Source organism: Pseudophryne corroboree, chromosome 2 (assembly GCF_028390025.1).
Source record: "Pseudophryne corroboree isolate aPseCor3 chromosome 2, aPseCor3.hap2, whole genome shotgun sequence".
Lineage (NCBI taxonomy): Eukaryota > Metazoa > Chordata > Amphibia > Anura > Myobatrachidae > Pseudophryne > Pseudophryne corroboree.
Window position 1 is genome coordinate 29,366,519 of NC_086445.1, and position 27,838 is coordinate 29,394,356.

A 27,838-nucleotide genomic window follows, 5' to 3' on the forward strand; every position below is an offset into this window, starting at 1 on the left:
CCTGCCAGAATCCATTTTTAAGCGGGAGACGAGCCCGCCGAAAAGGGGGCGGGGCCTATCTCCTCAGCACACAGCGCCATTTCCTCACACAGTTCCGCTGGTCAGGAAGGCTCCCAGGCTCTCCCCTGCACTGCACTACAGAAACAGGGTTAAATCAAGAGAGGGGGGGCAAAATTTGGCGAAATTGTGATTTTATAAAAGCAGCTATAAGGGAGCACTTATTATAAGGCTATCCCTGTAAAATATAGCGCTTTGGTGTGTGCTGGCAAACTCTCCCTCTGTCTCCCCAAGGGGCTAGTGGGGTCCTGTCCTCTATCAGAGCATTCCCTGTGTGTGTGTGCTATATGTCGGTACGTGTGTGTCGACATGTATGAGGACGATGTTGGTGAGGAGGCGGAGCAAATTGCCTGTAATGGTGATGTCACTCTCTAGGGAGTCGACACCGGAATGGATGGCTTATTTATGGAATTACGTGATAATGTCAACACGCTGCAAGGTCGGTTGGCGACATGAGACGGCTGGCAAACAAATTAGTACCTGTCCAGGCGTCTCAAACACCGTCAGGGGCGTTAAAACGTCCTTTTACCTCAGTCGGTCGACAGACACAGACACGGACACTGATTTCAGTGTCGACGGTGAAGAAACAAACGTATTTCCCTTTAGGGCCACACGTTACTTGTTAAGGGCAATGAAGGAGGTGTTACATATTTCTGATACTACAAGTACCACAAAAGAGGGTATTATGTGGGATGTGAAAAAACTACCTGTAGTTTTTCCTGAATCAGATAAATTAAATGAAGTGTGTGATGATGCGTGGGTTCCCCCCGATAGAAAATTATTGGCGGTATACCCTTTTCCCGCCAGAAGTTAGGGCGCGGTGGGAAACACCCCTTAGGGTGGATAAGGCGCTCACACGCTTATCAAAACAAGTGGCGGTACCGTCTATAGATAGGGCCGTCCTCAAGGAGCCAGCTGACAGGAGGCTGGAAAATATCATAAAAAGTATATACACACATACTGGTGTTATACTGCGACCAGCGATCGCCTCAGCCTGGATGTGCAGAGCTGGGGTGGCTTGGTCGGATTCCCTGACTAAAAATATTGATACCCTTGACAGGGACAGTATTTTATTGACTATAGAGCATTTAAAGGATGCATTTCTATATATACGAGATGCACAGAGGGATATTTGCACTCTGGCATCAAGAGTAAGTGCGATGTCCATATCTGCCAGAAGATGTTTATGGACACGACAGTGGTCAGGTGATGCAGATTCCAAACGGCACAAAGGTGTATTGCCGTATAAAGGAAGAGGAGTTATTTTGGGTCGGTCCATCGGACCTGGTGGCCACGGCAACTGCTGGAAAATCCACCGTTTTTACCCTAAGTCACATCTCTGCAGAAAAAGACACCGTCTTTTCAGCCTCAGTCCTTTCGTCCCTATAAGAGTCATATCTGCCCAGGGATAGAGGAAAGGGAAGAAGACTGCAGCAGGCAGCCCATTCCCAGGAACAGAAGCCTTCCACCGCTTCTGCCAAGCTCTCAGCATGACGCTGGGACCGTACAGGACCCCTGGATCCTACAAGTAGTATCCCAGGGGTACAGATTGGAATGTCGAGACGTTTCCCCCTCGCAGGCTCCTGAAGTCTGCTTTACCAAGGTCTCCCTCCGACAAGGAGGCAGTATGGGAAACAATTCACAAGCTGTATTCCCAGCAGGTGATAATCAAATTACCCCTCCTACAACAAGGAAAGGGGTATTATTCCACACTATATTGTGGTACTGAAGCCAGAAGGCTAGGTGAGACCTATTCTAAATCTAAAAAATTTGAACACTTACAAAGGTTCAAATCAAGATGGAGTCACTCAGAGCAGTGATAACGAACCAGGAAGAAGGGGACTATATAGTGTCCCGGGACATCAGGGATGCTTACCTCCATGTCCCAAATTTGCCCTTCTCACTAAGGGTACTTCAGGTTCGTGGTACAGAACTGTCACTATCAGTTTCAGACGCTGACGTTTGGATTGTCCACGGCACCCCGAGTCTTTACCAAGGTAATGGCCGAAATGATGATTCTTCTTCGAAGAAAAGGCGTCTTAATTATCCCTTACTTGGACGATCTCCTGATAAGGGCAAAGTCCAGGGAACAGTTGGAGGTCGGAGTAGCACTATCTCGGATACTGCTACAACAGCACGGGTGGTTTCTAAATATTCCAAAATCGCAGCTGATCCCGACGACACGTCTGCTGTGCCTAGGGATGATTCTGGACACAGTCCAGAAAAAGGTGTTTCTCCCGGAAGAGAAAGCCAGGGAGTTATCCGAGCTAGTCAGGAACCTCCTAAAACCAGGAAAAGTGTCAGTGCATCATTGCACAAGGGTCCTGGTAAAAATGGTGGCTTCCTACGAAGCAATTCCATTCGGCAGATTTCACGCAAGAACTTTTCAGTGGGATCTGCTGGACAAATGGTCCGGATCGCATCTTCAGATGCATCAGCGGATAACCCTATATCCAAGGACAAGGGTGTCTCTCCTGTGGTGGTTACAGAGTGCTCATCTTCTAGAGGGCCGCAGATTCGGCATTCAGGATTGGATGCTGGTGACCACGGAGGCCAGCCCGAGAGGCTGGGGAGCAGTCACACAAGGAAAAAATTTCCAGGGAGTGTGATCAAGTCTGGAGACTTTTCTCCACATAAATATACTGGAGCTAAGGGTAATTTTATAATGCTCTAAGCTTAGCAACACCTCTGCTTCAAGGTCAGCCGGTATTGATCCAGGGGGAAAAACATCACGGCAGTCGCCCACGTAAACAGACAGGGCGGCACAAGAAGCAGGAGGGCAATGGCAAAAACTGCAAGGACTTTTCGCTGGGCGGAAAATCATGTGATAGCACTGTCAGCAGTGTTTCATTCCGGGAATGGAAACTGGGAAGCAGACTTCCTCAGCAGGCACGACCTCCACCCGGGAGAGTGGAAACTTCATCGGGAAGTTTTTCCACATGATTGTGAACCGTTGGGAAATACCAAAGGTGGACATGATGGCGTCCCGTCTGAACAAAAAACGGGACAGGTATTGCGCCAGGTCAAGAGACCCTCAGGCAATAGCTGTGGACGTTCTGGTAACACCGTGGGTGTACCAGTCGGTGTATGTGTTCCCTCCTCTGCTTCTCATACCTAAGGTACTGAGAATTATAAGACGTAGAGGAGTAAGAACTATACTCATGGCTCCGGATTGGCCAAGAAGGACTTGGTACCCGGAACTTCAAGAGATGCTCACAGAGGACTTATGGCCTCTGCCGCTAAGAAGGGACTTGCTTCAGCAAGTACCATGTCTGTTCCAAGACTTACCGCAGCTGCGTTTGACGGCATGGCGGTTGAACGCCGGATCCTAAGGGAAAAAGGCATTCCGGAAGAGGTCATTCCTACCCTGGTCAAAGCCAGGAAGGAGGTGACCGCACAACATTATCACCACATGTGGCGAAAATATGTTGCGTGGTGTGAGGCCAGGAAGGCCCCACGAAGAAATTTCAACTCGGTCGATTCCTGCATTTCCTGCAAACAGGAGTGTCTATGGGCCTCAAATTGGGGTCCATTAAGGTTCAAATTTCGGCCCTGTCGATTTTCTTCCAGAAAGAATTGGCTTCAGTTCCTGAAGTCCAGAAGTTTGTCAAGGGAGTATTGCATATACAACCCCCTTTTGTGCCTCCAGTGGCACTGTGGGATCTCAACGTAGTTCTGGGATTCCTCAAATCACATTGGTTTAAAACCAGTCAAATCTGTGGATTTGAAGCATCTCACATGAAAAGTGACCATGCTCTTGGCCCTGGCCTGGGCCAGGCGAGTGTCAAATTGGTGGTTTTTTTCTCAAAAAAGCCCATATCTGTTTGTCCATTCGGACAGGGCAGAGCTGCGGACTCGTCCCCAGTTCTCTCCCTAAGGTGGTGTCAGTGTTTCACCTGAACCAGCTTATTGTGGTGCCTTGCGCCTACTAGGGACTTGGAGGACTCCAAGTTGCTAGATGTTGTCAGGGCCCTGAAAATATAGGTTCCAGAACGGCTGGAGTCAGGAAAACTGACTTGCTGTTATCCTGTATGCACCCAACAAACTGGGTGCTCTTGCTTCTAAGCAGACTATTGCTAGTTGGATGTGTAATACAATTCAGCTTGCACATTCTGTGGCAGGCCTGCCACAGCCAAAATATGTAAATGCCCATTCCACAAGGAAGGTGGGCTCATCTTGGGCGGCTGCCCGAGGGGTCTCGGCTTTACAACTTTGCCGAGCGGCTACTTAGTCAGGGGCAAACACGTTTGTAAAATCCTACAAATTTGATACCCTGGCTAAGGAGGACCTGGAGTTCTCTCATTCGGTGCTGCAGAGTCATCCGCACTCTCCCGCCCGTTTGGGAGCTTTGGTATAATCCCCATGGTCCTTTCAGGAACCCCAGCATCCACTAGGACGATAGAGAAAATAAGAATTTACTTACCGATAATTCTATTTCTCGGAGTCCGTAGTGGATGCTGGGCGCCCATCCCAAGTGCGGATTATCTGCAATACTTGTACATAGTTACAAAAATCGGGTTATTATTGTTGTGAGCCATCTTTTCAGAGGCTCCGCTGTTATCATACTGTTAACTGGGTTCAGATCACAGGTTGTACAGTGTGATTGGTGTGGCTGGTATGAGTCTTACCCGGGATTCAAAATCCTTCCTTATTGTGTACGCTCGTCCGGGCACAGTATCCTAACTGAGGCTTGGAGGAGGGTCATAGGGGGAGGAGCCAGTGCACACCACCTGATCCTAAAGCTTTACTTTTTGTGCCCTGTCTCCTGCGGAGCCGCTATTCCCCATGGTCCTTTCAGGAACCCCAGCATCCACTACGGAGTCGGACTCCGAGAAATAGAATTATCGGTAAGTAAATTCTTATTATTACTATTCCACCTAGATCTAAATGATCCTTGTTTCCTCCAATTAGGTGTAACCGGACTGTCTCTTAGGTCCTCCTCTACATCTAACGCCTCATATCTGTTTTTATGTGCAAAATTAACACGTTCCCTTCTGGTATTATATTCCCTGGGTGAATGCATATTCTGATTATATGCTCTCCCCCATTTCTCCTTATTATAACGATATGGAGATTTATTCGATGTCTTTAATTGGTGATCTCTGTTTGTCCTATTGTAAGTCCTTACAGTACCTTTTGAATAATCACCTCTATCTCTATTCATTTTTGCATCTTTTCTTTCTATCAAGGATATTTCGAACTCTTCTAATTTCTTATTTACCTTAGAGTCTCTTTCCTTAAAACCCACATCACTTGAGAAATTAATTTTTCCTGAACTTTGTCTATCTCCTCCTTAATAATGTTAACCTTCTCTTCCCGACATCTAATTAAAAGCCTCATTAATTTGTTTGAACAATCATCTAAAAGTGAATTCCACTCACTTACAAATTTTTCATCATCATTAAAAGTGGCCGTTTTTAAAATACGTAATCCTCTCGGTATAAGGTTATTGTCCAGGTATTTTTGCAAAGTAATTTGATCCCACCAGTGCTTAGTTTCTAGAATGCATAAATGTTCCAGTTTATTAAATAACTGGTGCATTCCATTTTGTTCCCCTATGGATTCTTTAATTACACCTGGACCAATTTCCCTACCGATTAGATAGCCACTCCTTCTTTCTAGCCTTTCTGTAACACATTGTAAAAGCGGCATATCAGTGGTGTGGTTATCTGCAGCCCAGAAAACAGTGAAAAAATCAACAAGAAGAAACAATATAGCAAATACTGGGCGCTGATAATTACAATGACGTTGAATATCAAATGATTAGGACTGCTGCTTCACCCAGAGGTCACTGTCAACCTCACAAACAAATACAAAAAGGTATATACAAAATAATGAAGCGCTGTCCCAATCAATATAAATTTAAAACATATAACATTTATTTTACAATTACAAGACAAACATAAATCACACGGCCGGTGTCTATTCTAATATCACTTAAGACATATATAATATATAAAATATAATGTAGCCACTCCGGAATAATTATACTTAATTGATGGGCTAAATGTTAGTAGCCATTAGCATGCCATAATGGAAAGTAGAGAGAGTTTAAAAACATCAAACTTTTTCAGCTGGTAATTTGATGATAATTCAAGCTTGAAATTTGTTATTTGTTAGTAGCAAGCGTATTAGTGCAGAAAGCTCCTTGCTCAATTGTATCAACTGCAGACAGCTTGTGATATACTTATCAGTCCAGCGTGGCCACGCTAATCCAGCAGCAACTCGGTGTGTCTTCAGACCGGGATGTAATTAGCCGGGGTGACGTCTCACTCCTGTGCTCCAAACAGGTCCTCACGCTTACGGTGCTGGTTGTAGACAACAATTGATCCCAGCCGAGGATAGCACTCCTCTAACGCGTTTCCCCGCCTTTGTGCAACTCGGCGGCTTCTTCAGAGAGAATAAATGAATGAATGGTGCTGTCTGACACCACTCTGTATTTAACGGAACCCAGGGACCTCCCTCTCTTTCCAGTTTCCGTAAGTCACGCATGCGCACTACGTGCGTTCCAATCATGCGTTCCATCATACGTTTTGATGGTTGTTATGGTATCATTTCCTGTTTGTATCGATCTCGTATTTGCCCATTCATATATATATTTTCCTTGTGTGGCATTTATTAAAAAACAAACATAAATATACTACACACACGTCCATCATTAGTTATTAAACTATATAACAATCATCATCGCAATTTTCCACACCACTGATATGTTCAATATATCTCAGTTCAGATTATAAATTAATAAAAGAAAATTTATATATATAAACAATACTCATACTAGTCATAATCATTATAATAATTATCACATGATTGTCAAACAATCAAAAAAATATAATATTTTATTAATTAATTACATTTCATCAAATGATATATCTGAAGGCTTAGACAACAATCAAAGTAGTAATACATATACATATATATACATACGTGCACATACACATACATATATATACGTACATATACATATACAAGGGAAACCAATCATAAAGAACAATTGTTATAAGGAGGAAGATATGTATACATATGATATAATATCTCGCAGTTATAAGGGGAGAATTTCCTACATGTACCACTCATATAGATGAATAGAATGAGTGGTATTCTAACCAATTAGTAATCACTTAACTAATTGTTATATTCATAACCCCACAGAGCTTTTTCAATCAAAATTAAAAACCATGTTACAAAAAGGTTTGACGGAGGGAGCTATATCCAGGGAAACTTATAATTTTTTATTTACTACACACCCAGTCACACCCACGTATTATCATTTACCAAAAATACACAAGTCACTTATTGCACCCCCTGGGAGACCTATTATTTCGGGAGTGGGTTCTTTAACTAATAATTTGTCACATTATGTTGATTCATTTCTACAAGGCCATGTGAAAGATTTAAAATCTTATATAAAAGATACAACACAATTTTTGAATTTGATTAATGGCACTAGGTGGAAGGACGGGTATTGTATGGTGACTTGTGACGTAGAGTCACTTTATTCCAACATTCCACAAGATCAAGGTATACAGGTCATTGATCAGTATCTATCAAAGGATGATTCTATGACCAATGAACTTCGTGACTTTATATTGAAATCAATCAAATTTATTTTATATCACAATTATTTTATGTTTGATTCACGGTATTATTTACAGACACGCGGTACGGCGATGGGAACCAGGTTCGCCCCGAGTTTCGCAAACCTATACATGGGTGGTTTTGAGGACCAACATGTGTGGGGGAGCGAGCTCGGGACGGGCTTGGTTCTCTATTGTCGCTTTATAGATGATTTATTTTTTATTTGGGATCACAATAAAGCACCCCTCATACCTTTTTTAAATAGTCTTAATAATAATCACTTTGGTCTTACCTTCACTAGTAATTATAATTTCACAAATATCACGTACTTGGATATAGCTCTCTCCGTTGAAAATAGCACATTAGTTACAGAAACCCATGTTAAGGAGGTAGATCAACATGGGTTCTTAAATTATCAGAGTAATCATTTGAGGAAATGGCGTGATAATATTCCAAAAGGACAATTTATTCGTATGAAACGGAATTGTTCATCAGAACTGGCTTTTGAAAAACAAGCACAGAGGCTACATATGTCCTTTATAGAACAGGGCTATCCTAGAGAGGTGTTAGATAAAGCTTATAAGGAAGTACAGGGAATGAAAAGAGAGCCCATACTTATGAGATCAAAAAATAAAAATAAGGGACGAGTAAGATATGGGGAAACTGATAGATCATTGAATTTCATAACTCAATACAATTCACACGCTTTAGAAATTAAAAACATTATAAAAAAGAATAGTCAACTCTTGGTGTTAGATAATTATATTGGTGATCTCATTGTACCAGAAAAAGGAGTAACGTTTCGAAAAGCAGGGAATATTAAAAGTATATTAGACCCAAGCCATTATAAAAAGATAAATAATAAAAACAATGAGAATAAAGGGGAAAATTGGCTATCTATAAAATTACCTATGGGTTTCCACAGATGTGGGAAAGATAGATGTGAGACCTGTAAGTTTACTGAAAAAAAGTCCACTACTGTAAGATCATTTGTTACAGATGAATGTTATAATATCAAGGACTTTATCAATTGTAGCTCCAACTACGTGATATATGTATTAACTTGTGGTTGCGGTAAACAATACGTGGGACGCACCACAAGGACTTTACACACGAGATTTATGGAGCATAAACGAAACATCACTAAAAATCTGAAAACCCATTGCCTGTCAAGTCATGTATCAAACTGTTTAGAGGGTTCACTTGATAATATTAGTATAATTGGCATTGAACAAATTGGAGCGACAGAGAGAGGTGGTGATCGCTTCAATAGGCTATGCAGACGCGAAGCCTTCTGGATATTTAGATTATGCACATTAAAACCGCAAGGACTAAATGATACTGTTGAATTAAATAATATATGAATATAACAATTAGTTAAGTGATTACTAATTGGTTAGAATACCACTCATTCTATTCATCTATATGAGTGGTACATGTAGGAAATTCTCCCCTTATAACTGCGAGATATTATATCATATGTATACATATCTTCCTCCTTTTAACAATTGTTCTTTATGATTGGTTTCCCTTGTATATGTATATGTACGTATTTATATGTATGTGTATGTGCACGTATGTATATATGTATATGTATTACTACTTTGATTGTTGTCTAAGCCTTCAGATATATCATTTGATGAAATGTAATTAATTAATAAAATATTATATTTTTTTGATTGACAATCATGTGATAATTATAATGATTATGACTAGTATGAGTATTGTTTATATATATAAATTTTCTTTTATTAATTTATAATCTGAACTGAGATATATTGAACATATCAGTGGTGTGGAAAATTGCGATGATGATTGTTATATAGTTTAATAACTAATGGACGTGTGTGTAGTATATTTGTTTGTTTTTTAATAAATGCCACACAAGGAAAATATATATATGAATGGGCAAATACGAGATCGATACAAACAGGAAATGATACCATAACAACCATCAAAACGTATGATGGAACGCATGATTGGAACGCACGTAGTGCGCATGCGTGACTTACGGAAACTGGAAAGAGAGGGAGGTCCCTGGGTTCCGTTAAATACAGAGTGGTGTCAGACAGCACCATTCATTCATTTATTCTCTCTGAAGAAGCCGCCAAGTTGCACAAAGGCGGGGAAACGCGTTAGAGGAGTGCTATCCTCGGCTGGGATCAATTGTTGTCTACAACCAGCACCGTAAGCGTGAGGACCTGTTTGGAGCACAGGAGTGAGACGTCACCCCGGCTAATTACATCCCGGTCTGAAGACACGCCGAGTTGCTGCTGGATTAGCGTGGCCACGCTGGACTGATAAGTATATCACAAGCTGTCTGCAGTTGATACAATTGAGCAAGGAGCTTTCTGCACTAATACGCTTGCTACTAACAAATAACAAATTTCAAGCTTGAATTATCATCAAATTACCAGCTGAAAAAGTTTGATGTTTTTAAACTCTCTCTACTTTCCATTATGGCATGCTAATGGCTACTAACATTTAGCCCATCAATTAAGTATAATTATTCCGGAGTGGCTACATTATATTTTATATATTATATATGTCTTAAGTGATATTAGAATAGACACCGGCCGTGTGATTTATGTTTGTCTTGCAATTGTAAAATAAATGTTATATGTTTTAAATTTATATTGATTGGGACAGCGCTTCATTATTTTGTATATACCTTTGTCTGAAAGGGGTCGAGCCGGGAATTTCCCAGGTTTAGTGTGAAAGAGGGTCCCAGCAAAAACCCGGGATTTTTCAGAGGTGAAAATCCCGGGTCTGAAGCAGGGAAATTTCCGGGTCCTATGTCTGAAAGGGGTATAAAAAGCCAAGCAAATCCCCACAACTGCAAGATCAGAGGAAATTAAAATGGCCCTTGTTTGTAATTGATATTCAATTTTGTGATTTGAATTGGGTGCAGAATTAGGTGTCGTGAGTTGTTGTCAATGCAGATGTGATCGAAGTTCTCTAGGATTTTACAGTCAGGTAAAGAATGTTGCTTAGGGTGTGTACACACAGTGAGATATTTTCTTTCGATTTTTACTATATAGTCAAAATCGCAAGAAAAGTTATTGCAGATTGCAAGGTGAAAGTCACCTTGCGATCCCGATTCAATCCCGATGCGCGGTCCCGCCAGGTCGGCATTGCAAGAAAAGATAGACTATGCAGGCAAGTCAATCCTTGCTGGATCGGTGTACTATCTAGTTCACAGGCCCCACACAGTGCATGTTTTGCAGGTCTCCTCACAGAATCACAAGTGAAATAAATAGCTCCACATGTGGACCTTTTAAAATGTGTCCGTGAGTAATTAATACACCTGTGCACTTGCTGGGTTACCTGCAAAACATGCCCTGTGTGGGGTCCTGAGGACCGAGTTTGAGAACCAGTGATCTAGTTCATCTCACATGTCAATTACATCTCACATAAGCCAAAATCTCACATAAGCCAAAATCGTAAGCACGCATAGTCGATATCTCAAAAAAGTTAGTCAAAATCGGTGGTGCTGGGCTCCGGGGAGTTCAGGGGAAATCGCAAGTGAAAATCGGGCATAGCAAGGATCTCACCGTGTGTACACACCCTAAGAAAGGATGACTGATTAGCTATTAATAGTCTGTTATATAGTAACACCATTTCTACTTCTGCAGTATTTAATGTAAATCCTTTACTCTCAGTAAAACCCATTTCACTGGAGCACTACTAGGGCAGATGTATTAAGCCTAGAGAAGTGATAAAGTGGAAGATGATAATGTACCAGCCAATCAGCTCCTAACTGTCATGTTGCAGGCTGGGTTTGAAAAATGACAGGAGCTGACTGGCTGGTGCATTATCAACTTCCACTTGATCACTTCTCCAGGCTTAATAAATCTGCTAGTGCCTTTCTGTACATTGAGTTTATTTAATGTGATGTTTTGAATATTGGTGACATAGTATTTGGATTGTTGACACAAAAAGAAACTGTTATTTATCGTCTGTTAGATATAATTTGCATATCAGAAAACTTGTGAAGAAGGCTAATCTGCTGCAGGGTTAAACCTCACACTGCAGGAAATGAAAATAAACCCACATATGTATGCAGTCTTAGCCCTGGGTCACTTGTTTCTTTCCAACACTACTGGGGAACCCTTGCCTCTCTACTATGCCAACATCCTGTGGAATCCTACACAACTTCTGGGGTGCCAACCATAAGCCCTGTTTCTCTAACGTCCTAAGTGGATGCTGGGGACTCCGTAAGGACCATGGGGATTAGCGGCTCCGCAGGAGACTGGGCACAACTAAAGAAAGCTTTAGGACTACCTGGTGTGCACTGGCTCCTCCCACTAAGACCCTCCTCCAGACCTCAGTTAGATTCTTGTGCACGGCTGAGCTGGATGCACACTAGGGGCTCTCCTGAGCTCCTAGAAAGAAAGTATATTTAGGTTTTTTATTTTACAGTGAGATCTGCTGGCAACAGACTCACTGCAGCGAGGGACTAAGGGGAGAAGAAGTGAACCTACCTAACAGGTGGTAGTTTGGGCTTCTTAGGCTACTGGACACCATTAGCTCCAGAGGGATCGACCGCAGGACCCGACCTTGGTGTTCGTTCCCGGAGCCGCGCCGCCGTCCCCCTTACAGAGCCAGAAGCATGAAGAGTCCGGAAAATCGGCGGCAGAAGACTTCGGTCTTCACCAAGGTAGCGCACAGCACTGCAGCTGTGCGCCATTGCTCCTCATGTACACCTCACACTCCGGTCACTGATGGGTGCAGGGCGCTGGGGGGGGGGCGCCCTGAGGGCAATATATGACACCTTGGCTGGCAAATCTACATCATATATAGTCCTAGAGGCTATATAGATGTAAAATTACCCCTGCCAGTATTCCAGAAAAAGCGGGAGAAAGTCAGTTGAAAAAGGGGCGGGGCTTCTCCCTCAGCACACTGGCGCCATTTTCTCTTCACAGTGCAGCTGGAAGACAGCTCCCCAGGCTCTCCCCTGTAGTTTTCAGGCTCAAAGGGTTAAAAAGAGAGGGGGGGCACTAAATTTAGGCGCAATATATGTATACAAGCAGCTATTTGGGGAAATATCACTCAGTTATAGTGTTAATCCCTGCATTATATAGCGCTCTGGTGTGTGCTGGCATACTCTCTCTCGGTCTCCCCAAAGGACTTTGTGGGGTCCTGTCCTCAGTCAGAGCATTCCCTGTGTGTGTGCGGTGTGTCGGTACGGCTGTGTCGACATGCTGGATGAGGAAGGTTACGTGGAGGCGGAGCAGAGGCCGATAAATGGGATGTCGCCCCCTGTGGGGCCGACACCAGAGTGGATGGATAGGTGGAAGGTATTAACCGACAGTGTCAACTCCTTACATAAAAGGCTGGATGACGAAACAGCTCTGGGACAGCCGGCTTCTTAGCCCGCGCCTGCCCAGGCGTCTCAAAGGCCATCAGGGGCTCAAAAAACGCCCGTTACCTCAGATGGCAGACACAGATGTCGACACGGAGTCTGACTCCAGTGGCGACGAGGTTGAGACATATACACAATCCACTAGGAACATCCGTTACATGATCTCGGCAATGAAAAATGTGTTACGCATTTTCTGACATGAACCCAAGTACCACATAAAAGGGGTTTTATTTTTGGGGATAAAAAGCAGCCAGTGTTTTGTTCCCCCATCAGATGAATGAATGAAGTGTGTAAAGAAGCGTGGTTTCCCCCGATAAGAAACTGGTAATTTCTAAAAAGTTACTGATGGCGTACCCTTTCCCGCCAGAGGATAGGTCACGTTGGGAGATATCCCTTAGGGTGGATAAGGCGCTCACACGTTTGTCAAAAGGTGGCACTGCCGTCTTAGGATACGGCCACCTTGAAGGAACCTGCTGATAAAAAGCAGGGGGCGATCCTGAAGTCTGTATTTACACACTCGGAGAGACCAGCAATTGCCTCAGCATAAATAGGGCTGCTGCAGCGTGGTCTTATACCCTGTCAGATAATATTAATACGCTAAGACAGGGATAATATTTTGCTAACATTGAGCATATTTAAGACGTTGTCTTATATATATAAAGGATGCACAGAGGGATATTTGCCGGCTGGCATCCAGAATTAATGCAATGTCCATTCTGCCAGGAGGGTATTAGAAACCCGGCAGTGGACAGGTGAAGCTGCCTGTAAAAGGCACATGGAGATTCTGCCTTATAAGGGTGAGGAATTGTTTGGGGATGGTCTCTGGGACCTCGTATCCACAGCAACAGCTGGGAAGAATTTTTTTTACCTCCGGTTTCCTCACAGCCTAAGAAAGCACCGTATTTTCAGGTACAGTCCTTTCGGCTTCAGAAAAGCAAGCGGGTCAAAGGCGCTTCCTTTCTGCACAGAGACAAGGGAAGAAGGAAAAAAGCTGCACCAGCAGCCAGTTCCCAGGATCAAAAAATCTTTCCCCGCTTCCTCTGAGTCCACCGCATGACGCTGGGGCTCCACAGGTGGAGACAGGTGCGGTGGGGGCGCATCTCGGGAACTTCAGGGACCAGTGGGCTTGCCCACAGGTGGATCCCTAGGTTCTGCAAGTAGTATCACAGGGATATTAGCTGGAGTTCGAGGCGACTCCACCTCGCCGTTACCTCACATCAGCCTTGCCGGCTGCCCTCGGAGAAAGGTAGTACAGGTTGAGTCTCCCTTATCCAAAATGCTTGGGACCAGAGGTACTTTGGATATCGGATTTTTCCGTATTTTGGAATAATTGCATACCATAGTGAGATATCATGGTGATGGGACCTAAATCTAAGCACAGAATGCATTTATGTTACATATACACCTTATACACACAGCCTGAAGGTCATTTTAGCCAATATTTTTTATAACATTGTGCATTAAGCAAAGTGTGTCTACATTCACACAATTCATTTATGTTTCATATACACCTTATACACACAGCCTGAAGGTCATTTAATACAATATTTTTAATAACTTTGTGTATTAAACAAAGTTTGTGTACATTGAGACATCAAAAAACAAAGGTTTCACTATCTCACTCTCACTCAAAAAAGTCCGTATTTCGGAATATTCCGTATTTTGGAATATATGGATATGGGATACTCAACCTGTACTGGCGGTAATTCACAAGCTGTACTTCCAGCAGGTGAAAGCAAGGTACCCCTCCTTCAACAAGGCCGGGGTTACTATTCCAAAATGTGGTGGTACCGAAACCAGACGGTTCGGTGAGACCCATTCTAAAATTGAAAGCCTTGAACACTTATATACGAAGGTTCAAGTTCAAAATGGAATCGCTCAGGGCGATTATTGCAAGCCTGGAGAATTTCATGGTATCACTGGACATCAAGGATGATTACCTGCATGTCCCTATTTACCCTCTTCACCAGGAGTACCTCAATATGGTGGTACAGGATTGTCATTACCAATTCCAGCCGTTGCCGTTGGTCTGTCCCCGGCACCGAGGTATTTATCTTCAGATGCATTGGCGGATAACCCTGTCTCCAAGGGTCAGGGTGTCGCTGTTGTGGTGGCTGCAGAGTGCTCATCTTCTAGGGGGCCGCAGATTCGGCATACAGGACTGGGTCCTGGTGACCACGGATGCCAGCCTTCGAGGCTGGGGGGCAGTCACACAGGGAAGGAACTTCCAAGGCTATGGAAAAGTCAGGAGACTTCCCTACACATAAATATTCTGGAACTGAGGGCCATTTACAATGCCCTAAGTCAGGCTAGCCCCTGCTTCAACACCGGCCGGTGCTGATCCAGTCAGACAACATCACGGCGGTCGCTCATGTAAACCGACAGGGCGGCACAAGAAGCAGGATGGCGATGGCAGAAGCCACAAGGATTCTCCGATGGGCGGAAAATCATGTGTTAGCACTGTCAGCAGTGTTCATTCCCGGAGTGGACAACTAAGAAACCTCCACCCGGGAGAGTGGGGACTTCATCCAGAAGTCTTCCAAATGATTGTACACCGTTGGGAAAGGCCACAGGTGGTCATGATGGCGTCCCGCCTCAACTAAAAGTTACAAAGATATTGCGCCATGTCAAGGACCCTCAGGCGATAGCTGTGGACGCTCTGGTAACACCGTGGGTGTACCAGTCGGTGTATGTGTTCCCTTCTCTGCCTCTCTTACCCAGGGTAATGAGAATAATAAGGAGAGGAGTAAGAACTATACTCATTGTTCCGGGTTGGCCAAGAAGAGCTTGGAAATGAACTCCAAGAAATGATCTCAGAGGACCCATGGCCTCTGCCGCTCAGACAGGACCTGCTGCAGCAGGGGGCCTGTCTGTTCCAAGACGTACCGCGGCTGCGTTGACGGCATGGCGGTTGAACGCCGGATCCTGAAGGAAAAGGTAATTCCGGAGGAAGTTATCCCTACGCTATTTGAAGCTAGGAAAGAAGTGAACGCAAACCATTATCACCGCATATGGCGGAAATATGTTGCGTGCTGTGAGGCCAGGAAGGCCCCAAAGGAGAAATTTCAGCTAGGTCGATTTCTGCACTTCCTACAGTCAGAGGTGACTATGGGCCTAAAATTGGGTTCCATTAAGATCCAGATTTCGGCTTGATCGATTTTCTTCCAAAATAGAACTGGCTTCACTGCCTGAAGTTCAGAGTTTTGTTAAGGGAGTTCTGCATAGTCAGCCCCCGTTTGTGCCTCCAGTGGCACCGTGGGATCTCAACGTAGTGTTGGATTTCCTGAAGTCGCATTGAGTTGAGCCACTTAATCCGTGGAGCTACAATACCTCACGTGGAAAGTGGTCATGCTGTGGGCCTTGGCGTCGGCCAGGCGTGTATCAGAATTGGCGGCTTTGTCAAAAGCCCTTATCTGTATTTTATAGGGATAAGGCGGAATTGAGGACTCGTTTCCAATTCCTTCCTAAGGTGGTAGCAGTTTTTCATGTGAACCAACCTATTGTGGTGCCTGCGGCTACTTGGGACTTGGAGGATTCCAAGTTTCTGGACGTAGTCAGGGCCCTGAAAAGTATATGTTTCCAGGACGACTGGAGTCAGGAAAACTGACTCGCTATTTATCCTGTATGCACCCAACAAGCTGGGTGCTCCTGCTTCTAAGCAGACTATTGCTCGCTGGATCTGTAGCACGATTCAACTTGCACATTCTGCGGCTGGACTGCCCTAAATCTGTGAAAGCCCATTCCACGAGGAAAATGGGCTCTTCTTGGGCGGCTGCCCGAGGGTCTCTGCTTTACAAATTTGCCGAGCTGTTACTTGGTCGGGTTCAAACACTCTTGCAAGAGTCTACAAGTTTGTTACCCTGGCTGAGGAGGACCTAGAGTTTGCTCATTCGGTGCTGCAGAGTCATCCGCACTCTCCTGCCCGTTTGGGAGCTTTGGTATAATCCCCAGGACGTTAGAGAAAATAAGATTTTACTCACCGGTAAATCTATTTCTCGTAGTCCGTAGTGGATGCTGGGCGCCCATCCCAAGTGCGGATTGTCTGCAATACTTGTATATAGTTATTGCCTAACTAAAGGGTTATTGTTGAGCCATCTGTTGAGAGGCTCAGTTATATTTCATACTGTTAACTGGGTATGGTATCACGAGTTGTACGGTGTGATTGGTGTGGCTGGTATGAGTCTTACCCGGGATTCAAAATCCTTCCTTATTGTGTCAGCTCTTCCGGGCACAGTATCCTAACTGAGGTTTGGAGGAGGGTCATAGTGGGAGGAGCCAGTGCACACCAGTAGTCCTAAAGCTTTCTTTAGTTGTGCCCAGTCTCCTGCGGAGCCGCTAATCCCCATGGTCCTTACGGAGTCCCCAGCATCCACTACGGACTACGAGAAATAGGTTTACCGGTGAGTAAAATCTTATTTACAGTTGCATGGACGTTTTTTGTGAGGAGGTTGACGCTAGCAATAATAGGGTTAGAAAAAGGGAGTTGAATAAAACCTAGCTTTTAATGTTTGGTGGGGAGTGACCCTTTGGTTGAATTACAGAGATTGCTGATGGATGTGGTAGGGACAGGAGGTCAACAGTCACAATTTCAACCAGGCATTTTTCTATAGCGGTCTTAACTAACCCTAAAAACTATCACTAAATTGGGATAAAGTCTGCGGTGGTGATTCACGTCAAAGTTCTGTCATTGTCAACATTGTGACTGTCGGACTCCCGTCCGTGTTGACATTCTGAACGTGTAACCCTATCGGTTTTTAAGTGGGATGTGGGAGTAGCAGGTAGCCATTTATTCTGTCAGGAATGGGCCTTCACTACATGCATATAACTTCTCCACTTTATCACTCTCCATGGCATGATACATATCCCCCTGACAGAGGATTCCAAAGGTTTCTGCAGAGCGAAATATGGATGTGTTTCTGTTTGCAGGTATGAAAGATGACTGGAAGAGCCCGAGCCAGAGCCCGCGGGAGAGCACGCGGCCAGGAGGCGGCCCAGCCTGGACAGGTTCTGCATTTTACATTATACTAGTTACTTGCACTGTGCAGTCCGAGATGCATACCATACTGTACATAAGAGTGTATTCCCAATTGTCCGCTTCAACTTCCTCAGGCAGGCAAAACCAAATCCTGGAGAAGTAACCATTTTTGCCGTGGAAACGCATAGGTCCATGACTCTATGCAGAAAAAGGCCAATTTTTTTTTTCCATGTGAAAAACTACAGCGGCTAATAGGATTCCCCCCCCTTTGGCATTTCTATAATGGGTGCAATGGGCGCCATTTTAATATTTACCTTTCCGGAGTCCAGCTCCTGCCGGAGTCCAGCGCCGGGAGCTGTGATCGCGCAGGAAGTCACAGCCAAAATGGGCGCCGTGCATGTACGGTAGCCAAATTGCGCAGTAGACTCCGACACAATGCCGAAGTCTACAGCGCCGTCCAGAGGAGGGGGCCCACCCGGAGGTGCACATGGGCCCCATCCTCTGTAGAAACGCCCCTGCCGCCCCCCCCCCCCCCCCCCCCTTAGCCTGGATTTTCCCTGTGTAACACAGCACCCCACTCCTGAATTTTTCTTGTTGTGTAGACAGGGCTGCCTTCATAAATCGTTTTCACCCACTGGCCCGGTAAATACAGAGGTGTAGTGTTGAGCCTTGGCACACTGAGTTAGATGTTGGCTAAAAGAGTTTGGTTATTTTCTCTAAGGGATGGGAAGATGGTCATTCATTTATGCTGACTGATTACCACCGTTTACTTTCTGATCTGTTCTTCACAGTAACTACAGTACCTCTCTCCTTAAGCCCTCCTCACCTCGCTCCCCTTCTTTCTTTTTGATTGGGAGATTCGGTTATGGGTTTTGCGTGGGGGAGTAGGGCCCTGCCTTTTTCTGATATCAGTGCACTATTTGTGTTTAACCTACTGATAACTTGGAGATAAAATATTTTTTTAGGGGGGTATTCATCTGGTCGGAAAAACGGCACTAATTCGACACAGGGTATTCAATTGCGGGCATTTTCGCTTTTTTTATTATTTTTTTAGTTGAATTGGCATGGGCTAAAATTGCGTCAAAATGGGCGAAACCGCCTGTGAATTTGCCAAAACACGTGTATCGGCGGCAAATTCGCTGATACACTTGGTTTTCGCCAGTGCCGGATTTTTCAACCAGTCGAAAAAATTGCACTGGCATTGAAGAGGTCAAATGTAAATTCGACCTAAAAACGGGCGAAAAGTGCAGTTTTTTTCGACTGGTCGAAAAAACAGTACTAATTGAATGCCCCCCTTAGGGGTATATGCAATTAGTGCCGAATTTTCCGGAAGTCAGAAAATCGCCACTAATTCGACCTTTGTATATTAAATAGCGGGCGTTTTCACCCATACCTTTTCCCTTTTCCTTTTTTTTTTTTTTGTCAAATTGGCATGGGCGAAAATTCTGCCAAAAACAGGCGAAAACGCCCACGAATTCGCTAAAACACTTGAAAAGGCTGCTTTCTGGTTCTCCTAAAATCAACTGTGTGCTCTTTCACGTGCTTCTTACCATCTATTCTGCTAACAGAGACTAAATTTCTATATGCTGTCTCTTCCTAAATACTAATCACCACAATGTACAGGTCTCTCCATGGAAGTCAGAACTCTCAGGCCCTGCGTTCATGTAGGCTGCTGTCTTCATCTATTAAGTTACACAGGCTTGTACAGTATATCCATTGTGTAAATTAACCTTTGCATGCACGGCTACTCTGATTACATCCTGTAGTTTCTAGAAGTATTGGTAAATGCCCCTACAGTATACAACACATGTATTTCATGTTCTGAAACTTCTAGGCTATCAACTTCCATATAAATATTTCTAATTTCTGCAGCAGGGTACACTGGTATTCCACAGGGAATAATATTGGGGTGTAGAGTTGGATCTTGAGCTGAGGCACCAACAGGCTAAAGCTTCGACTGTTCCCAGGATGCACTGCACCGCCTCCTCTATAACCCCGCCTCCAGGCGCTGGAGCTCAGTTTTAGAGTTGGTGCCTGCATAAGCAGATCACGAACAGGGGGGGCTGCGCTAGGCAGCCCTGAAAATAGCTTTTTTTATGAAGACTTCAAGGGCCGCAGCACTTTTATGTCATTTTGACATGCTGTGCTGCGGCTCCATCACCTCCCTCAGCGGTGCTGCATATTCCCGCCGACACGGAGGAGGTAAGAGGGTCCCCCAGGTGGGACCCGCCAGCAATCCGGTCGCGGTCCCAGGAGACAGACCGCGCCGCTGGCGTGGACATTGTGGTCGTACAGGGACCCCACTATATCCACCAGGGCTGGGAGCACAGGTCGGATTTACTAAAATTCGTTTGCCATAGGCTCCACAGTACCCGATGGTGAAGTCCAGCAGAGGGGATAAGGCACTGACCTGTAGCCCCTCCCTCAGCTCCGGGCACCATTTACTGCTGGTGTTCCCGCCTTGGAGCTGCATTTCTCTCTCCCTCACTCGCTGCTGAGATTTTGACGCCATCTTCACTACTAGCTGGGCTGATCTCCGGGACTGATGGGCACTGTCTCCTCTGTAAAACCACCTACCTTGTCAGCGCTGTGTTTTTACAGACACTAAGTATTCTACGTGTCATTTTAGACAGTGTTCGTTAAGAACAAGTGTACTGCTGTAGGAATATTTAGTACAAGTATTCTGTGATATACACCCAGTGTTTACTGTGCATTGTTATATCTGTATATATACATATTTATATGTAGATTTACTAGTCCAGTGCAGTTTTATTGTTTCTAAGTAATAACTTCTGCATTGTACCTGTGACTGTGTGTGCCTATAGCTGCTGTGTGGATTCTATTCTGTGTATCACACATATTGCATCCACTATATTCTGTACACTGGGGGGCTAAGTGCTTCAGGGTCTCATATACCATATAGTGTTTCACAGAATATACTGTTTTGTATTTTTCACTGTGTGTTTCAGTCACCTCACACCTCTTAAATCCTCTGTTTGTGTTCTGCATTTGCTGTCATGTAACACTTTTTTTTTTTTTTTTTGCAGGTATTGTGTTTGTCTGGCTATATTGTACTGTTATGCCCTAAGGCTACATTCCCAATAATGTCTGCTACACAGGGCGGGAAATCCGCAGACACTCCTGCATCATGCAGTTCTCGCTCCACGGATTTACCTGAGAAAAAGATTTCAGCTGAGGGTTCAGGTACTGGGTGCCCCGCACCTGTGGCAAATCAGGATCCACTCAGGGCTGCATTTTTAGATATGCTGACTAAGCTTGTAACACGGCTTACGCCCCCTGTGGTACCTACTGTGCCATTACAGCCACATATTGGTGGTCATTCCGAGTTGTTCGCTCGCTAGCTGCTTTAAGGCCGCCGCCCTCTGGGAGTGAATCTTCGCTTAGCAGAATAGCGAACGAAACAGTAGCAGAACTGCTACTAAATAATTCCTTGCAGTTTCTGAGTAGCTCCGGACCTACTCCTAGATTGCGATCACCTCGGTCCGTTTTAGTTCCTGCTTTGACGTCACAAACACGCCCTGCGTTCGGCCAGCCACTCCCCCGTTTCTCCAGCCACTACTGCGTTTTTACCTGGAACGCCTGCGTTTTTTAGCACCCTTCCTGAAAACGGCCAGTTTCCGCCCAGAAACACCCACTTCCTGTCAATCACACTACGATCACTCGAGCGTGGAAAAAAACGTCGCTCGAGTTTGTGTAAATCTACAAAGTTTTGTGTTAAATTACTAAGCGCATGCACGCTGTGTACCATGCGCATGCGCATTTTCCACCTAATTGCTGCGTTGCGAAAAACGGCAACGAGCGAACAACTCGGAATGACCACCATTGTCCCTGTAGTTAATCCGCCATGGGCGGATACTCTGTGAACCCAGTCACAGCAATTAAATCAGTTATTGGTTAAACAAAAACCTAACCCTCGCCCTGCTGGGACCAAAGGGTCATCTAAGCGGGCCATTTCTTCCTCACAATCCACTAATATTTTGGATGATTCTTCCGATGAGGATGGGGATTATACTGATCCGTCTGACACTGATAGTTATTTCTGATGAGGAATCTACAACTCAAGTTGATGTTCCTGAACTAGTGGAGGCTATTAAGCTGATTCTCCAGATTGATGATGAAACTGAACCTCCTGCTACGTCTAAGAAACCTGATAAGTTTAAACGTCAGAAGGTTGCTAAAGTAGTTTTATTTTATTCTGACCTCTTAATTGACATACGTCAGGAATCCTGGTCATCTCCAGGAAAGACATTTTCCCTGTCTAAAAGGATGTTGGCTCGTTATCCTATCCCTGCAGAGTTGAGAAACAAGTGGGAAACTCCACCGCCAGTGGACTCTCATGTCGCCCGTCTAGTGGTGTCTTCTATTCTGCCTGTCACCACTGTCACTTCACTGAAGGGACCGACAGATAAGCATGTTGAGGGATGCCTGAAGTCTATTTACACACTTACTGGTGCTGTACATAGACCCACTATGGGAGCCTCTTGGGCTGCAAAGGGTATTGAAGCATGGATTCAGGCAATTGAGGATGAGCTACCCCTAAATTTCTCTGACACTGCCAGACAATATCTGTCGTATATTACCACAGCCTCTCACTACATTCAGGAGGCGGCCTCTGATGCAGGCGTAATGGCAGCCAAGGCGTCTACTACATCTATCCTGGCTCGCCAGATTTTGTGGTTAAGGTCCTGGAAAGTGGACCTGGACTCCAAAAAGACCTCGGAGGTGCACCCTTTTAAGGGAGACATCCTATTTGGGGAGGATCTGAACAAGATTGTGACTGACTTGGCAACTGCTAAGACTGTGTTTCTCCCAAGTACTAATCCTTCTGCTCCGAAGGCTAAGAGAAACACTTTTTCATTTCTTTTAACCTCCAGGGAAAGCCAAATGTCTGGAGTACCCGAGACAGGCTTTTGCTTCCAAAACCACCAAGCCTAGGTCTAAACAATCTTGGGCCGCCCGTCAGCCTGCTTCCAAACAAGAGAAGCCTGCGGCATGAAGTGGCGGCCTCCCCCTGGGGGACCCCAGGGTGGTAAGCCGACTTCTGCAGTTCGCCCAGGCCTGGTTAAGGACCACTTCAGACGCCTGGGTGTGGAAAGTTGTCTCTCGTGGGTACGCAATCTTGTAAGCGACGTCCCCCCTCACTGGTTCTGCTCGACGGTTATCCCTTCGGATCCATTGAAAGCACAGACTTTACACTTGGTTGTACAATCTCTTCTGGATACCGGAGTGATTGTGCCGGTACCTCTGTCTCAAAGAGGCAGGGGATACTATTCGACCCCTGTTTCTAGTCCCGAAACCAAATGGGTCCTCCCGGCCTATACTCAACCTCAAATCTTTGAACAAATTTGTGAGGGTATCCAAATTCCGTATGGAAACTCTGCGTTCTATTGTACTGGCCATGGAACCCAAGGACTATATGGTATCCCTGGACATACAGGATGCTTACCTGCACATAGCTATTGCCATGTCGCATCAGCAATATCTGCGGTTTGCTATTGCCAACCTACATTATCAATCCCAGGCCTTGCTTTTCGGACTGACCACTGCTCCTCGGATCTTCACCAAGGTCATGGCAGTAATGACGGCTCTTCTACACTGTCAGGGTGCCAGGATCCTGCCATATCTGGACGACTTGCTGATCCTGGCGAACTCCCCAGAGGTTCTCCTCAGTCATCTGGAGCGGACGGTCCAATTCCTACAAGGCCATGGGTGGCTCATCAACTGGAAGAAGTCCTCGCTGGTCCCTGCTCAGAGCATGGTGCACCTGGGGCATTGCTGGACACACACAACCACCGATTGTTCTGGTCTCCAGAGAAGGTCCTGCAACTTCAGGACAGGATCAGATACTTCCTCTCTCGCCAGAGAGTGTCGATACACTCGGCGGTGCAAGTACTAGGCCTCATGGTGTCGGCATTCGACATGGTAGAGTACGCTCAATTCCATTCCCACCCTCTGCAGAGGTTAATCCTTTCCAAGTGGGATGGCCTGCCTCATCGGATCAGGTCTCAAATGATTTCCTTGTCTCTGGAGTTTCGTCTGTCACTAAGCTGGTGGCTACAGGACCAACGGTTGAGCAGGGGTCATCCCTTCTGGATCTCCAACTTGGTCCTCCTGACGACGGAAGCCAGTCTGCGGGGTTAGGGCGCAGTGTTGGAGCAACACTCTCTCTTCAGGGTCGGTGGACCAGGGAGGAATCTCTCCTCTCGATAAACATTCTGGAGTTGCGGGCGGTGTTCAATGCGTTGAAGCTTGCCCTGCCTCTGGTACAGAGATCAGGCCTGTTCAAGTACAGTCAGACAACGCCACCACGGTGGCTTACATAAATCATCAAGGTGGCACTCGAAGCCGCATGGCAATGATAGAAGTGTAAAAAATCCTTCAATGGGCGGAACGCCATCTGCCAGCAATATCGGCAGTGTTCATTTTGGGGATCCTCAACTGGAAAGCGGACTTCCTCAGTCGTCAGGACATACATGCCGGAGAGTGGAGTCTTCAACCAAGTCCCTTCTCCTGTTGTGAGAATGTGGTTATATGTAGCTAACATCTACCGTCTATCTTACCTGCTACTGCATTGGACTTGTTAACGAAACTGAGCTCCATTGCTTGGAGGCGAGGCTATAGGTGGTGCAGTGCATCCTGGGAATAGTCAAAGCTTTAGCCTGTTGGTGCCTTGGATCAAGATCCAACTCTACACCGCGATGTTATTCCTTGTGGAAACCAGTGTACCTCGCAGAAAGATTTAACAATAGTAAGTCTTACCATAAATCTCTTTTTTTTTTTTTTTTTTGTAACAAATGTTTTTCTTTGTGGTTTAGCGGCTTCTTACTTATTTTATTTCTCTTACGTCCTAGAGGATGCTGGGGACTCCGTAAGGATCATGGGGTATAGACGGGCTCCGCAGGAGACATGGGCACTATAAAGAACTTTCTCTATCGTCCTAGTGGATGCTGGGGTTCCTGAAAGGACCATGGGGAATAGCGGCTCCGCAGGAGACAGGGCACAAAAGTAAAGCTTTACGATCAGGTGGTGTGCACTGGCTCCTCCCCCTATGACCCTCCTCCAAGCCTCAGTTAGATTTTTGTGCCCGGCCGAGAAGGGTGCAATCTAGGTGGCTCTCCTAAAGAGCTGCTTAGAAAAGTTTAGCTTAGGTTTTTTATTTTACAGTGAGTCCTGCTGGCAACAGGATCACTGCAACGAGGGACTTAGGGGAGAAGAAGTGAACTCACCTGCGTGCAGGATGGATTGGCTTCTTTGGCTACTGGACATTAGCTCCAGAGGGACGATCACAGGTACAGCCTGGATGGTCACCGGAGCCTCGCCGCCGGCCCCCTTGCAGATGCTGAAACGAGAAGAGGTCCAGAATCGGCGGCAGAAGACTCCTCAGTCTTCTAAAGGTAGCGCACAGCACTGCAGCTGTGCGCCATTTTCCTCTCAGCACACTTCACACGGCAGTCACTGAGGGTGCAGGGCGCTGGGAGGGGGGCGCCCTGGGAGGCAAATGACAACCTAATTTGGCTAAAAATACCTCACATATAGCCTCCGGGGGCTATATGGAGATATTTAACCCCTGCCAGAATCCACTAAAGAGCGGGAGACGAGCCTGCCGAAAAAGGGGCGGGGCCTATCTCCTCAGCACACAGCGCCATTTTCCTTACACAGCTCCGCTGGTCAGGACGGCTCCCAGGCTCTCCCCTGCACTGCACTACAGAAACAGGGTAAAAAAGAGAGGGGGGGGCAAAATTGTGGCAAAAAATATATTATTAAAGCAGCTATACAGGGAGCACTTATTATAAGGCTATCCCTGTCATATATAGCGCTTTTGGTGTGTGCTGGCAAACTCTCCCTCTGTCTCCCCAAAGGGCTAGTGGGGTCCTGTCTTCGTTAAGAGCATTCCCTGTGTGTCTGCTGTGTGTCGGTACGTGTGTGTCGACATGTATGAGGACGATATTGGTGTGGAGGCGGAGCAATTGCCAAATATGGGGATGTCACCTCCTAGGGGGTCGACACCAGAATGGATGCCTTTATTTATGGAATTACGGGATAGTGTCAACACGCTAAAGCAGTCGTTTGACGACATGAGACGGCCGGACAATCAATTAGTGCCTGTCCAGGCGCCTCAAACACCGTCAGGGGCTGTAAAACGCCCTTTGCCTCAGTCGGTCGACACAGACCCAGACACAGGCACTGATTCTAGTGGTGACGGTGACGAATCAACCGTATTTTCCAGTAGGGCCACACGTTATATGATTTTGGCAATGAAGGAGGCGTTACATATAGCTGATACTACAGGTACCACTAAACAGGGTATTATGTGGGGTGTGAAAAAACTACCTATAGTTTTTCCTGAATCAGAAGAATTAAATGAGGTGTGTGATGAAGCGTGGGTTGCCCCCGATAAAAAAATGCTAATTTCAAAGAAGTTATTGGCTTTATACCCTTTCCCGCCAGAGGTTAGGGCGCGCTGGGAAACACCTCCTAGGGTGGACAAGGCGCTCACACGCTTATCAAAACAAGTGGCGTTACCCTCTCCTGAGACGGCCGCACTTAAAGATCCAGCAGATAGGAGGATGGAAAATATCCAAAAAAGTATATACACACATACAGGTGTTATACTACGACCAGCTATAGCGACAGCCTGGATGTGCAGTGCTGGGGTAACTTGGTCAGAGTCCCCGATTGAAAATATTGATACCCTGGATAGGGACAATGTTTTACTGTCTTTAGAGCAAATAAAGGATGCATTTCTTTATATGCGTGATGCACAGAGGGATATCTGCACACTGGCATCACGGGTAAGTGCTATGTCCATTTCGGCCAGAAGAAGTTTATGGACGCGACAGTGGTCAGGCGATGCGGACTCAAAACGGCATATGGAAGTTTTGCCGTATAAAGGGGAGGAGTTATTTGGAGTCGGTCTATCGGATTTGGTGGCCACGGCTACAGCCGGGAAATCCACCTTTTTACCTCAAGTCACTCCCCAACAGAAAAAGACACCGACTTTTCAACCGCAGCCCTTTCGTTCCTTTAAAAACAAGAGAGCAAAGGGATATTCATATCTGCCACGAGGCAGAGGAAGGGGGAAGAGACAGCAACAGGCAGCTCCTTCCCAGGTACAGAAGCCCTCCCCCGCTTCTACAAAAGCCTCAGCATGACGCTGGGGCTTCTCAAGCGGACTCGGGGGCGGTGGGGGGTCGTCTCAAGAATTTCAGCGCGCAGTGGGCTCACTCGCAGGTAGATCCCTGGATCCTGCAGATAATATCTCAGGGGTACAGGTTAGAACTAGAGACGAATCCACCTCGCCGTTTCCTGAAGTCTGCTTTACCAACGTCCCCCTCCGACAGGGTGACGGTCTTGGAAGCCATTCACAAGCTGTACTCTCAGCAGGTGATAGTCAAGGTACCTCTTTTACAACAAGGAAAGGGGTATTATTCCACTCTATTTGTGGTACCGAAGCCGGATGGCTCGGTAAGACCTATTCTAAATCTGAAGTCCTTGAACCTGTACATAAAGAAGTTCAAGTTCAAGATGGAGTCACTCAGAGCAGTGATAGCGAACCTAGAAGAAGGGGACTTTATGGTATCCTTGGACATCAAGGATGCGTATCTCCACGTTCCAATTTACCCCTCACACCAGGGGTACCTCAGGTTCGTCGTACAAAACTGTCACTATCAGTTTCAGACGCTGCCGTTCGGATTGTCCACGGCACCTCGGGTCTTTACCAAGGTAATGGCCGAGATGATGATTCTTCTTCGAAGAAAAGGCGTATTAATTATCCCATACTTGGACGATCTCCTAATAAGGGCAAGGTCCAGAGAACAGCTAGAGATGGGATTAGCACT

At 45.6% G+C, this 27,838-nt stretch overlaps 1 protein-coding gene across 2 annotated transcripts in view; it reads left to right on the forward strand.

The window, feature by feature from the left end:
• The window catches only part of LOC134994354 (piwi-like protein 1), a 549,333-nt gene that overhangs the window by 132,103 nt on the left and 389,392 nt on the right, over positions 1-27,838 (forward strand). For both annotated transcript variants that reach the window (XM_063950974.1, XM_063950975.1), the window contains exon 2: positions 17,930-18,007. In XM_063950974.1, coding sequence (XP_063807044.1) covers positions 17,939-18,007 — 69 coding nt within the window. In that variant the 5' untranslated portion in view covers positions 17,930-17,938. The remainder of the gene's footprint in view (positions 1-17,929; positions 18,008-27,838) is intronic.